We start from the raw sequence: 15,168 nt of genomic DNA, 5'->3' as shown, positions 1-15,168 counted from the left end.
GAGTAAATCTAATTTAATTACCTATGGACACATTGAATGTCATATGTCAATCAATCAATCAATCTAGCCAAGGAGTCTAAGAGAAACGTATTCTACAAGCTTTGCCTTACAAACTTTCTCATTCCTCTGGTATAAGTAGTAATGAGGTGATGGAGTATTGTGGAGATTTTTCAAGAGCTATCACTTATTCCTTACTTGTTTTTTTTCCCTTGCATTCCTTTCTGTTGAGATAAATCTCAGATCCCACACAGTTTTCTGTTGCTGATATTTTGTTCTTTAACTTGTTTTTTTCATCCACATTCTTTCATCTTTACTATTTATTTATTGATAAGATGATTCTTAGTATTGATCCTTTTCAGAAAATCTCTCCATGGAAGGAAACTTGGAGTATTGAGGTTAAGATCTTGACCATTTGGGAAGATGCTAGCATTGTTAATGAAAATATGCAGAAACTGTTACATGTGGTCTTGATGGATAAGCAGGTGAGTGTGTGTGCGCGCGCGCACGCGCGCTATCAAAAACTCAGTTTTTACTTAACTAAATTGTGTATTTTAAAATTGTGTATGTGATCAGTTTTAGCATGTAATATGTCATGGTATAATATTTAGAAATGGTCAGATGATTTTTTTCCTTTTCTTTAATTTCCAGCACGACAAGGTCCAAGCAACTGTTGAGAATGATTTGATCACAACTTTTATTCATCAGTTAAAAGAAGGACATGTATTCATTATTTCTGATTTCAAAGTGATACCTAATGGTGGATTGGTTAGGGTTACAAGACATCGGTTCCGCATCCTTTTCAAGTGTAGTACCTCTGTTGTTGCAGCTGCAAATAGAGTCATACCTAATCCGGGTTTAAGTTTAACCTCTATGGACGAGATTCTTCAAAAGCGCACTGATTATGAGTACTTAATAGGTAAGTTTCCCCTTTTCAAAATTGACCCGGAATAAAGGTGTTTTAAAATGAGATTAATAACAGCTCAATCAGATGTCTTGTGGTATTGTATCCGACGGTTTAATCTTTTCTGCTATAATATGACTAAACAGATTTTGTTGGGGTCCTGTGCGGATTGAAAAGGAAAACGGATGTTGAGTGTAATGGAAAGGTATTGAAAGTTATTGTCCTTGAAGTTCTTGCTGATGGGTATCCCTTGCCTTTCTGTTTTTCATTCTATTTTTAAATGATGTTATGCCTGTTTTTCAATTTTTTTATTACTGTTGAATTATTCTATTGTTGTTGCTCATTTATTATAATGATTACCAAGGAAGAAAATCCCCTGCAATCTTGTTGGTGACTATTCTGCTCTTATAGACATCAATAGTTTGAAAAAGTATCAAAGACCACCAGTTCTTATTTTGCAATCTTTCAAGATCAAAGTCAATGGAGGTGAAAAGTTGTCCATGTTGCACACATGTCTGAGTTTGATTTGTTTATATATTTTTGTTTACTAATGAATTGTTTCTTTATGAATTACTTTCTTCTTATTGTGTTTTGTGATTTGTAGATAAAGTTAGTCTCCAAAATGTGATCAATGTTTCTCGGATTTCAATCAACCCTGGTATGCAGGAAACTGTGAATTTTCTGAATGAGTTAGTTCGATTCAATTCTCCTCAAATTTTGTCCCACTGAACTGAAAATTTCTGCCTTTCTCTCCATCCATCACTTGCTCACTCTCTCTCTCTATTGCTCAATTGCTAACTCTCTCTCTCTCTCTATTGCTCACTCCCTCACTCTATTCCCCTCTCTCTCTCTCTCTCTCTCTCTCTCTCTAGCTGTTTTCCTGAAATTCTTTTACTCTAATATTAATTTTTTTTTTCATAGATACCGTATCGCAAGCCACCATTTCAGTAGACTGTGTAGTAATGAGATTGGGGATTTAGTATGTGTAATCGATGATGAATCTTTTGACTAGAAGCTAATACGGACTATTGCTAATCGTAAGGGAAACAATAAGGTGTGTACTATTAGGTTTTTAACATGTTTTAGTGCTATGTAAGAAGTACTCATGTTAATTGATTTTTCGATATTGTAGACATGCTTTGTCCATTCAATTCATAAATTTTTTGTTTTAATAGGATGGACAATTCTTTGTGGTTGGAAAAATTAAAGAGATTGTTGAAGATCCAGAGTGGTGGGTCTTTTCTTGTGTTTGTGGTCATCCAATTGTAGGTGATGATAATGTGTTTCATTGTCAGCTGTGCGGGAGAGAGGTCCAGCATTTTATGACCAGGTGAATCCAGGTTATGATTTAGAAAATTTCTTTCATCTGTTCTGATTCAATAATATAAGTAAGCTTCACATATCAGCTTCTTGTGAGACTCACAAATAGATTAATCTGATGTTTATTTTCTTGGTTATAGTTACAGGATTAAGATACTTGTTGAAGATAGAACTTCTTGTGGAATGTTTGTCTTGTTAGACAGTGCAGCCACTAAGCTATTAGGGAGAACCTGTTATGATGTGTTTTTGTTGTTAGAAGATGAAATTGAGGTATGGTTAATGTTCTTAAGTTTTATTTATGTATACTGTATCAATAACTATTTCTTATTCTTCAATTTCGTCCATTAATTAGTGATCACTTTTCAATATCTATGACAGAAAATTGAGCACCGATACTGTCCACAATTTTTTCATCAACTCATTGGGAAAGAGATTGTTTTCAAAGTTCAAGCAAAGCGGATTAACAGTCCTGGTTATTGCGGTACCTTTAAAATCGTCAATGTCATTAGTGATGCACGTTTTTTCAACAAACTTCAGCCTGATCAATGCATCAAGGTTAGTACTCTTTCTTTATGTTAGATATTAATATTAATGAATTGGAGAAATCATTTTTAGATATAGTTTGTTGATCCTAGTTTCTAATTCTTTGGCTATTGTTTTGAATGGTATTCTTTACATGCCAACGTGATTTTGCCTCATACTTTACAAAGTTGGCTGCGTTTTGTAATTCATGTTTTGCTTCCAAATTTTAAGGATGTTAGTTCTGATTCGGCCTTTAGCCTAATACTTGAAGACTTCTCTTAGTGTGGACAGCTTAGAAGTTATGACAACCAAGTCATATCTGGTGTTCCAATACAACTGCATAGCATTAAAGAGATGCTTGCTAACATTCTTTGTGCTAAAATATATTCTTCTGCATCAAGAAATGTTAGTATTTATGTTTATGTTCTCACCCGCCTGAACTGTGTTTCAGCATGTGTAGTATGATAAAACATGTATCATAATATACCAATTATTGTTTCTCTACAGGATCATATTTGTTTTTTGATCGGTGAGATTATTGATGTGGTGAAACATCAGAAGTGGTGGTACTACTGCTGTTTGTGTAATGCACCTGTTTGTCATGTTGGAAATTTATTTTATTGTTATCTGTGTAGAGTTGAGTGTGTTGATGCCATAAGAAGGTATCTATTTTATCTCTCGGAGTTTTTGGTACCAGTTTTCTTTTTGCTTTATTGCATCTTCTGCATCTGTTTCTCAGTGTATATTTTGCTTTTATTTATATTATTTAGGTATCACATCAAAATTATTGTTTCCCATTCAAATGGCAGCAATATTTTCATACTTGAGGATGATGAGGTGATGCAAATAATCAAAATGAGTTGCTCAGAATTTTTGATAGACGAAGGAAATTCCTCCCAAGTAATCATTTTGGTTTTAATTTAATTTAATTGTCCTTGTTTTCAGTTTAGTGTTTATGGTTCAAGTATGTAAATTTTGCTAATGTACCTATTCTTTTTTTTCCCTTAGTCAAATGATGATTACACTGTTCCGAATAGCATGATTTCTCAGTTGATGAACAAGAAAATTGTCTTCATAGTGGATCCTAGACCCATTGGATATGAATTGAATACATCTCTTCATGTTGTTCGTGCAATATGTGATGATATTGATATTGTCAGGTTTTTGGAGGACTCCACCCATGATAATCAACAGCAGGTGATAACATTATTATGTAAATCTGATGTTGAGTTAGCCCACTTTGTTTCTGATCAAGTTAACCTCAATTGGCTATATTGTTTTGTGTTTTTCATGCATGATGTGTTAACTGTTACTGATGTTATTCCTTTCTTGTTCCATTTAGAAATTTCATCTGGATCCCTTTGTTCCTCATTTTCCTTTCGAATTTAAGAATCCAGTTGAGTTTCACTCCAATGCAAGCATTCAATGTTCGTCGAGCTCAAGTGCTCCAGTGCGTCAGGCTTCACCGATTTCTGTTCTGAACTGGAATTGTTGGGTATTTCTTGATCTAATGGACTTTGATTCTTTATCTGTTAGTAAACTATGTTTGCGGTAATATGTATATGCATACATGTATATCGCTTAAATTTTGTTTCTTTATTTGTTTAATATTTCTTTTATTAGTCTTCAAATTTTTATCATACCTGATTTCTTTCTCATCTCAATTTTTTTTCTTCTGCATTCCTTCTTCTTATATTTTGCTGTGTTCTCTGTAGACTATTAACCATGATTTTCATGCAAGAATCTCGTCCTCACAAGGTTCCAATTTAGTTGGGAATCATCAGCCTCTCACTATTAGGGAAGAGCTTCGGAGTGCCTTTGGACAATGTGAAAATACTGGCGACGCTGTTGAAAGGATGGATGAGTGTAGTGGCTAATCATTTGTTACATTACAAAATATATATATATATATATATATATAATATAATATAATATAATATAATTCCAAGCCTCTAAAGAATTGTTAGAATTTTGCTTAGTTGTGTTAAGTATTTGGAAAATTGGTAAAGTATGTTGTCAACAGATCTATTTTGGTATGTAATTATCAACTCATTTTTTGGAGTTGTGATCTTTATGAAACTTATTGTTCTCTTTCTTATGCTTAAATTTGTATGTGTGAGTATGTTTCTCTGTGTTTTTGAATAAAGCATGGTTATTATATATAGACCTGAGCTTTGTTTGGTATATATATATTTGTTTTCTTATAAGTTATTAAAATGTATGGAATAATTTAAATAATGAACCCCAAAATCATTTAAAAAATGTCTTTTTTTCAATCGTGTTATAATTTTATATTTAGATATCTCATATAAAAAGATATTTTTAAGTAAAATTGGTTAAAGGTATTTTTTATTTATTTATCATGTGAAAATATATATTTCCAAAAAAAATTAAAAATATAAATTTGAACTTCTCTTATACATCTTCATCTACCAACACATTACAGTATAAAAATTAGTAAATTAGCATTTATTTGAAACAAAATTAAGCAAATCATAGAAAACACGATGATGATACCAATACTGTTCTGAGGGGTCGTTCGAGACAGAAAACGTCGATCGAAGTCGGACACCTTGATGCACAATGTACCCAGATGGAGAAAACTGGGATAATCCAAGAAAGGATCCAGAAATACGAACTGGATGGGGATAAAAAAAACTGGGTTGAAGATCAGGATTTCAGAGTGACACCAACACCGTGCAGCGAGAAACCGAGAAAAAGGACAGAAAGACAGGTCACACGGTGGAGATGGAAGAATCGGGATCACAACACCCACAGAGAAGATCGAGGCAGGAAGGTGAGAGTGGCAACAGCTAGCAAAAGGAGAAACCATAATCAAATTAACAGGAAATTCTAAAGAATGAAGTGAAAACCCCAAAAATTTATAAAATACACAAACCACATACAACAAACAATTTAACAGCTAGCAAAAAGGAGAAACCATAATCAAATTACCAGAGGGAAGCACATGCGCGTTGAGGTGGGGTTGCCACGCTGGAGGAGAGGTGCCACCTGGGATAGGAGCCGGCCTGGAACGCGGGGAGGTCTCCAGCTCAGAGATGAAACCACGGCTATCTAGTGTATAATGATATTTGTTTTCTTATAAATTATTAAAATGTATGGAATAATTTAAATAATGAATCCCAAAATCATTTAAAAAATGTATTTTTTTCAATCGTGTTATAATTTTATATTTAGATATCTCATATAAAAAGATATTTTTAAGTAAAATTGGTTAAAGGTATTTTTTATTTATTTATCATGTGAAAATGTATATTTCAAAAAAAAAATTAAAAATATAAATTTGAACTTCTCAAAAAAAAAATTATAATGAATTTTTTAGTAATTTGACTTTTATTATTAGAAATTTATCAACTGCCCTAAAAAGTAAGTAAAAATATATTTTTCATCCATTTTTTTTCGATTTAGTCATCCCTAATCAAGTACTTAGTTGCTTCTATTAGTTTATTGATATATTTAACATAGTTATCTATCTTACCACTTTAATAGTGTAGAGATAGATATTTTTCATAAAAAAAGGTTAAAAATTTCTAGGATACTGGATGGATTAGATCAATAGATGTGGACCGCACGATGGAGTTAGAATGAATCTGATTAGGGAACATGGGTGTTCCATTGGGAAGACATTATCTCTTCCTCACTATCTGTTTTCTTCGTCAAACCGATTCTGATTCGGAGCCTTCTCAGTCACATATCTCTTCTCACTCTCTCTGGAATTCGGGCGAAGATAGAGTCCGATCAGAAGAGGAAGAAGTCTCCGGTGGTGCCGGCGGAGCAGAAGGAGAAGCATAAGCCGCATTTGAACAAGACGAAGAAGATGTCGTACTGTGGCAATAGCGACGGTGGTGATGGAGCTGAGGTTAGGGCATCCCACATACTGGTGAAGCACCAAGGTTCCTCACTACTTTTCTTTTTGTGAAGCTGATTCTGATTCAGAGCCCTGTCCGTGAAACATCTCTTCTCACTCTCTCTGCAATTCCGGCGAAGAAAGAGTCGGATCGGAAGAGGAAGAAGTCTCCGGTGGTGCTGGCGGAGCAGAAGGAGAAGCATAAGCAGCATTTGAACAAGACGAACAAGATGTGATACGGTGGTAGCAGTGACGATCGTGATGGAGGTGAAGTTAGGTATCACAAAAATATCTATTTACTCAGTAGAGGAAGTGAAAAAGTGTTGTTAACATTTTCTATTATGTTTAGATCTTGCTTGAGCAATTAGATATCATTATGAATTATCGTTGTTCAGTCTGCAATTTCTTATTTGTTAGGAACTTATCACGGTAAATAGGTCACTCCCAATTTGTTTTGCAAAATACTTCAAATACTGCTAGAGGATGGGAACCATCTTGATAAATTTGGTTGTTAAAGGGGTGTTTTCATTTGCACTGGTATGTGATCAATTGAGATTTGTGTTGGAACTATTCTAAAATTCCAAAGGGCATTGTGTTTGAATTTGAATGGCTTCATTTGTTACTTTCTTACCTTTTGGATTGATGCTTTTTTTTTCCTTCTGGTTGTGAGTTAGTTGTGTGTTTTGAGAATCAGTTTTATGCTTATTAATTATTGAGATGAAATACTGGTTTATGAATTCAGGGAGTCAAGTAGAGGATATGGGAACTACAGCTACTGGATATAACAGAGTAGTAGAAGAGAATGGGAAATTATTTATCATGGTTCAAGATCTGAAAGGTTGAATTTTTAATTGTTTATTTAATTAATGTCCATTTTCTCTTTATACATTATTGAGCAAAGTTAATTTTGTCAAACTTTTCAGATCCAAATTATAGGTAATATTCGAGTTTACTACAGAATCAGACCCACATTCCAGGCTGAATCCAAGAATATTATTGATTTCATTAGGGAGGATGGTTCTGTATTCAATTTAGATCCATCCAAAACATTGAAAGATGGAAGGAAAGTTTTTCACTTCAATCGGGTTTTTGGTGCAAAGGCTGGCTAAGGTAGAGTTCTACATGCTGATTACAGAAATTTTCCCTCCCCTTCCCTCTCTTTTACATTATCTTATTGAAATTTATTCTAACTTTGTACACATATGAAATTTTTAAGGACACAGACCTGTTAATTAGATCCCTGATGGATGGATATAATGTTTGTATTTTCGCATATGGTAAAACTAGATCTGGGAAGACATACACCCTGGTAAGATAAAAGAAGTATGATACACATTCTATTATTTATTCCATATATTAATTAACGTGGACACAGACCAATGAAATAAGAAGCAATCTCTGCTTACTATATATGCAAACTTAAACCAATTATATATCCATCTAATTTTTTTTCTTGTTTCTTTTGGCAGAGTGGTCCATCAGGTTGAACCTCTAAGGATATGGGGATCAATTATGTTCCTGTTAACTATTTGTTTCAAATGTGTAATGACAGAAAGACATTATGACATATGACATTTATGTTCAAATGGTTGAGATTTACAATGAACAAGTTAGAGACCTACTTGCTGAGGACGAAACAGATAATAAATTAGAGATTAGGAGCTGCAATGATGATGGATTGAGTCTTCCTTATGCTACATTGAGTCCGGTGACATCTAGAAGTGATGTTTTGACCCTGATGAAACTCGGTGAGGTCAACTGTGCTGTTAGTTCCACTGCACTGAACAATAGGAGTAGTCGTTCCCACGGGTAATTTTTTAAATTTGTTCAAGTTTGTTCTGTTCCATGATGCTCTCTATTTAATTTTCTGGCTAGATGAGGTTGCTTTCATGTGGTTAGACAGCAAAAGAAGAAAATGAAATAAATGAGTCTGTACCTCTATGTGAATTTGGTTATGAATATAACTATTTCATATCAAACTAATTCTGCCTATTAGAATTGATTAAGCTTTATTCATTGTATAATTCAGTGGTATGTCTGTCTTCACAGAAAATCATCAACAGCAGCCAGAGCAACTAATAGGCTTTCCATATAAAAATGGTGTTGTGTCTAAGGCAGAACAATTAATAGACTTTGTACATAAGAATGATGGTGTGTCTAAGGCAGAACAACTATTAAACTTTGCATTGAAGACTAATGGGGTGTCTAAGCCAGCTGAATCGAATGGATTTAAGATCTCTGTAGCACAGTAGGTCGAGCCAGCACCACCATCTCAACCGCATGTTATAGAGCTGAGTGACAATAAAGTAAAGTGATGAAGTAAGTATTTAATCACCTTGAAATAAGATACTAGGGCTCACAAATAATAAAACTTACAAATTCAAAGGTGATTAGAAATTTACTTTTCCAGTTTTCCGAACCTCCACATTTTAGATGATCTTTTTTCCCTTTCATGACCAGAACAGTTTTACTTTTTCCGTGAACTGTTTCAGTTATAAATTCTAATTTAGGATACAAAAAGATTGGAGCAACTTTACTCTGACCCATTCCTCGAGTTAGTTTAAGATTGCGTTGTTATGGATGCTGAAATGGGTATTGGCTATCGTTTCTGATATTAAAGGAAGCATTCCTATTTTATGTTCAGATAATTTTGAAAGTTAGCCTTCTTTTAAACTAGCTTTTACTTAATGATTTTGTATCACATGCTTTGATGGAGTTTGTTTTTTTATTCCTAATTCCTATACCATTATTATAACTATATATTTTCTTTAGACTAAATTATAATTTTATTTCTCACAGGATTCAATTTATTTATAAAATTATTTTTAAAAAGATGGATATTTTAAGTTTTCAAATGTCATCTTAATTTGATAGAAGTTTTAGATTTCATTTTGTACTTGAAGATAATTGATAAATGTAATATTTATTTTTCTTCTTCTTTTTTTCTTGGTTTGTGGGTTAATTAGAAACTTTATTCTACAGTACATATAAACAATTAATATCTACACAAAGTTTACTTTTTTTTTTATGTTATAAAAGTTATTGATTCGGTCGATATAAGAAAAAAGGAAATATTAGTTTAAAAAATTGGTAGGGAGATTTTATTACTAAAAAAAATTTTTACTCATAACATTATTAACAATAATTAACTTTTCTTTTAACAAGTTTCATATTTAAGAGGAAGAACCATATTTTTTTATAAAAAAAAATACATTCTTACTTATTTTTTTTACTTATATTTGTTAATTTGTATGTTAATCTGTTTTATATTGCCTACAATTTTCGTTAAGTAATTATTTCTTTCATTTTTTTTCTGTGATTTTCCATCATTTTTTTCTCTAATTATCAATAGAAAATAAAAATAAAAAAATTGTGAAAATTAGTTAAACTTTGGGACACATAAAATTTATTGATATCAAAAGTTCTGAAATGAATAGAAAAAATTATATTTACGATATATTTTTCTCAATATTTAGTTATTTTTAGCTATCATAAGTATTAAAAAATTTTCTGATTAATAATATTAATTGTATTGTCTAATGATTCATTTCTCATAACCGTTCTTTTAGTGTCATTTATTTTTAATGAATTATCTACATTATTTTAATTGTAATCTTATATCTTCTATTAGTATTTTTACTTCTTTAACGTTACCAAGGAAAGATTAAAAGACCAAAGGTGCCTCTCTTTTCTCCCCCCTCCCTACCCCCCTCCCCCCCCACACACACAATAAAAAAACAAAGTTCACAAACAAGACACACACGCGAAGAAAAAAAAGAAGGTCAGAAAGAAGACCTAACGTCGTCACCGTGCATCCTCTCCCTCTGGGGTCTCAGCTCACTCAACCCAGAAAGACACCGCCCTACTTTTTGCATCGTTAAACCTCAAATAATGCTACAAGATACAAACTTGTCGTCATCTCCAGTGGTCCCAGCGTCTCCATTTCTTTGAGCAGGTAAATTTTCTGACAATCGAATAACAAGTTAAGCTTTTGCCTTAACAGTTGCAGTCCCAACGTAATCTTCTCTTCACTTTTTTTTCTTTTGCTTTTGGCATGCATGTATCATTTAAGGAGACCTTCTTCCCCGATTTAAAAAGAAAGAAAGAAATTTTTGATTTCCAAAACTACTTATCTCTGATACTTGGATATTTCTAACATCTGATTCTTATTAAGTTCTTTTTTTTTTATGCTTCTTATTAGCAGGTTGTCACACGTGGGTAGCTGCTACTTTTGTTAAACAACTTGATTAGGAAGCTACATTTAAGGTAACATACTATAATGTAAGTTATTAATATGAGAGAAGTTCAAAGGATAATAACAGGAAGCTATTTTTTTTGTTAATTTCTTTTTAGCAAGTTAATTAATTCAGTTTCAGTGAGGTTGTATTGGCCGTGTGAAATTCGGTAATTTTAGTATTACTATATTGTATGCAATAAGAAAAAATATTAAGCAGATAATTTAAAACATTTTAAGAGTAAAAAAAAGAAAATCGTATTTATAATTTTTTAATATTGATTCTGGTCTTTTATATTTTAATATTGATCTAATTTTTGTATATTTTCTTTTTTTTATATCGTTTGTAATGCATATTCTAATTAACAAATTCATAATTCATGATTGTTTCATTAAATTATTATTAGTAGTAGTGGTTAGCTTTCTGAAACTTCTCAACATTATAATTAGCATTAGTAGAAATTTAATTTACTAGAATTAATAACAATATTTTTGTTTGTCTATTTCTTCTTTTGTTTATGAATGGTTGCTGTTCCTTCTTTATGTTTGTTCTTTATGTTTTTCGATTAAATTTTATCAGCTGTTTTTGTTGAATTTGTTGAAATCTTCTATTAGGGTTTACTTTATTATAATGCTCTCTTTTGCAGTAAGAGACAAGATCTTTTCTTTCTTCTTGAATCTTTATACCAAGTCTCTCTATTTGATAAGTCTGAATGGTCATGGATGCCAATAGAGAAGATCCAAACAGGTATGGTACTGAGCATTAGAGAAGATGTTTTCTTTGCTGCATTTTCAATTCGATTGAAGTCTCATTTACTTTTTCATTCAATATATTTCAGATTAACTTTTGAAATTTTTAATGTCAATTAAATATCAATGTTATGCCATCTATAGTTTTTTTTTAAATTCTTACTCAGATATTTTTCATGTTGTAATTTAATTTTATTGGCTTCTCATTTATATGTAGGCCAGATTTGAGAAGTTGTTGTAATCTGTAAAATATGTTGTGTAGTAGTTTTCCAACGTGGTCTCTTGGGTATTTTTCATTAATGTGCTTTTAGTTTGTTACTATTTTTTTTTAGTATACTTAGTTAGTTGTTTTCTCATCAAAAAAGTCGCAGTCTTAAATTCTAATCGTACCATTATGTGCTAATAGGAGGTTTTTAGCAACCCAACTATACTGGCCCAGCGGAAAAGAACTGGTTTTTAGATTTCGCGTTTTCAGTAAGCAGGTAACGAAATATAATGGCCAATGTGCAGTTTTGGGCAGTAGTATCAATCTCAATTAATTAGATTCCTGATTTGACTTTATGTTCTTTAATTTGTTATTTTTTATTATTTTCTGCATGTCTGAGAGTGATTGTTTTGCCCTTTTGTCCCTTTTCTATGGATATTTTGTTTAAATTCATTGAGCTGTTTACTGAACTAGAATCTTCTCAATTATTTATGCTAAAGCTTTCTTCTCATTATAATGGTAGTTCATTTACGTGATTATTGTTCTATTGTGTTGCTCAGTTGGTAATAATGGTAGATTTAGAATACCTCTCTTTGCTAAATAATTAGTTAAAATTATGTGAAACTTTTTTAGCATGTTTTGTTACACATGAATTAACTTTGGGAAGAAATTTGAATATAGGGTGATAGAGCTCTTCCCCCAAATTTTGTTTCAACTCATGGGGAACGATTAGGGCCAATGTTCTATGTCATTGACGAGTTAGATAATTGTTTAGTGTTAGAAGTGATAAGAAAGAATGATCAGTTGCTCATAACTGACTCCTCATTTGAACAGATTAGAACTTTCTATCTTATCGATAGAGGGGCATCTGTTCAATTTAGGTATGTCGGTTTTGGAATTTTTTTTATTTCATTGTGGGATAAGGACAACCAACCCATCCAAGTTCACCTTGATCCTGACTGCTATGTTTCTGAGCTAATGGACCCAGAGACACTTGATAATGTATCAAGAGTGTTCCACATAAAGTATACCAGGATGGATGAGGACTCATCAGCTGATGTGATTGTTCTATCTGGGTCTGAACCATCGGATGATCAGTTTTCATCAGATGGTGATGAAGACAATGATCAAGATAGGGCACTGGTAGGGGATAATCCACATAATCCGATAGATTTGTCTAGTGGAAGCAGTTTATCATTGGAGGTCAACGAACAAAGTAACGCAGCAAACGAATTGGTGGTTGATCCTAGGTAATGCTAGATGTAACTTTTTTCCTTATGTTTTGGATTTTAATATCATGGGATAGCTTGCTATTTTTTTAGTGGGGTGACTAACATATTCATATTATCCTGAATTAGATACGCTCAAGAGGTTTCTTATGAAAAGAAAATCACAACTTCGGATGTCGGACAATCTAGATTGGTAACTTGATCTCAAAAGAGTGTTTTCTTTTATTTTTTTCTTGCAAGCTTATTGGATGTTCTTCCTAAATCTTTTATATTTGTGTTAACTATGAATTATTCCTTGCAGTATTTGGCTTCAAAATTTACTGCGTATCTTAAACTATCTGGAGATGGCTCGATTTGGACGATCACCGGTCCAGATTCCAATGTAGAGAAAAATGTGTTCTTTTTTCACTTACTGAAAAGTGGAGGAAGAGGTGGAGAATGGAAATTTGGAGTCGGGTGGAGTGAATGTTGTAGAATATACAATTTAAAGGAGGGTGATATCATTACTTTGAAACTCGGCTTGATAGCTAACTGCCAAATAGAGTTATCGATCCAGCGACATTAGGCCTCCTGTGTATAACTCTATTTGATGGATATTTTGAATTATATGTTAAGTTGTCTTGGACATATTTTATTTTTTGTTTAATGAACAAATTTATATATTTTGTATATATTTTGTTTTGCTATCAGTAGGTATCTTGACGTTATGTGTTTTTAAGATAATACGTAATAGTAAACTACATCTCTGTTGGACTTTTTTTTTTCTATTTTTTTTAGTGTCTAACAATTGTTTGAATATTTTATTATCTTTTATTATCTTAGAAAATATGTTATGCCATTTATTGATATATTGAATAATTGTTGTATTCTATTTTTTTATTTTAGTATAGTGATAATTTTATAATTATCCAAAATTAATACAACATATCTATTTTTATAGAATACATTTTAGTTATATTCTTAGTATTTTTTTTTTGGGTTTAAATTTCGTGAATCCGTGCATTGCACGGATTATCATGCTAGTATATGGAGATGAGGAGTGGTTTGGATACGAATTTTTATATTAGCTTCCAATTAAATTTATGGGAAAAGAAATAAATTTCAATAGCATTTAAAACAACTTATTTTATAAATAATAATGATATTTAAAATAACTAATATATGAATAACTATTGTAAATACTTATCTTTAACTTAATTTTGTTACACGTGAAATTGTAATGATTTTTTTCTTAACTTATTTAATTTAAATTTATTTAGTCTATTGAGCCATTTTAAATATAAGAAACATATGGAATGCAATTTTTTTTATTACTTTGAGTCATTTATTATTTTTAATTAATTTTTAAATTATTAATATAAAATGTATAATTACGTAGGAATAGAATTAATTTTTACATATAAATTATTTAATCAAATAAATCTAAAAAATTATTTACACTCACGCCACTCTTGCTACACTTCTTTTTCTTCATCACTTCTTCGTCTTCTTCTTCACCAAAGGAATGACGAAAAGGATAAAATACGCGAAGAAATTAAAAAGAAAAAGGAACGCGAAAAAAAAAGAAAAAAAACACAAAAAAAAAGAGAAAAAAAAGGAGGAGGAGAAGGATAAGAAGGAGAAAGAGGAATGTGAAATATAAATATTAAAAGAGGAACGACATAATTTTATGCGTGTGTTATGTAAGTGAGTTTTATTAGATTAAAATTAATTTGTTTAGCTTTATTTACCAAAAAACTTTCTATGTATATTAGAATATATATATATATTCTTAAAAACAATAGACAAAATAGCTACACAATCGTATCTATCGACTTGTTTGTATAAAATAACATTAGTAACTACAGTTAATTTGTTTTGGAATTTCCACTAATAATCAACTTGTTCCTTGGATTTTGATTTTAATCAAATTTTAAGGTGAGGAGTGCACAAGAACAAGCACTTTTAGCATCAATGAGGAATAACATAAAATATAAGGTAAAAATTTATTATACGCGAGTTAAAAATAATTAAATAATAATTTAGTTAAATTATCTAATAATTTTTTATTATTAACTTTATATAAAAATAATTACATTTTCACCGTAAATATATAATTTTGTGTTAACTGTTAGAGAATCATTAGTATCAATTTAGATC

General features: G+C 31.4%; 3 protein-coding genes across 3 annotated transcripts; all 3 read left to right on the top strand.

Moving 5' to 3' along the window:
* The first annotated feature begins 332 nt into the window (after nucleotides 1–332).
* LOC148572534 (replication protein A 70 kDa DNA-binding subunit B-like) lies at nucleotides 333–3,025 on the top strand. Its single transcript, XM_088507578.1, has 10 exons — nucleotides 333–482; nucleotides 649–916; nucleotides 1,048–1,144; nucleotides 1,266–1,387; nucleotides 1,506–1,590; nucleotides 1,823–1,880; nucleotides 2,077–2,231; nucleotides 2,362–2,491; nucleotides 2,600–2,776; nucleotides 2,975–3,025. Exons 1-10 carry the CDS (start codon nucleotides 333–335, stop codon nucleotides 3,023–3,025), a joined length of 1,293 nt encoding a protein of 430 aa, XP_088363704.1.
* Nucleotides 3,026–3,583: 558 nt separating this feature from the next.
* Nucleotides 3,584–4,620, top strand: LOC110269528 (uncharacterized). The gene is made up of 4 exons (XM_088508357.1): nucleotides 3,584–3,643; nucleotides 3,752–3,940; nucleotides 4,086–4,238; nucleotides 4,459–4,620. Exons 1-4 carry the CDS (start codon nucleotides 3,584–3,586, stop codon nucleotides 4,618–4,620), a joined length of 564 nt encoding a protein of 187 aa, XP_088364483.1.
* A 6,938-nt stretch (nucleotides 4,621–11,558) lies between these two features.
* LOC148572533 (uncharacterized) lies at nucleotides 11,559–13,594 on the top strand. The gene is made up of 5 exons (XM_088507577.1): nucleotides 11,559–11,593; nucleotides 12,002–12,077; nucleotides 12,482–13,050; nucleotides 13,159–13,222; nucleotides 13,331–13,594. The coding sequence occupies exons 1-5, from the start codon at nucleotides 11,559–11,561 to the stop codon at nucleotides 13,592–13,594; spliced, it is 1,008 nt and encodes a 335-aa protein (XP_088363703.1).
* Nucleotides 13,595–15,168: the final 1,574 nt, after the last annotated feature.

Source organism: Arachis ipaensis, chromosome B3 (genome assembly GCF_059453495.1).
Source record: "Arachis ipaensis isolate K30076 ecotype BB chromosome B3, ASM5945349v1, whole genome shotgun sequence".
Classification (NCBI taxonomy): domain Eukaryota; kingdom Viridiplantae; phylum Streptophyta; class Magnoliopsida; order Fabales; family Fabaceae; genus Arachis; species Arachis ipaensis.
The sequence above is the reverse complement of the archived record's forward strand: the minus strand, read 5'-3'. Positions and strand labels throughout refer to the sequence as shown.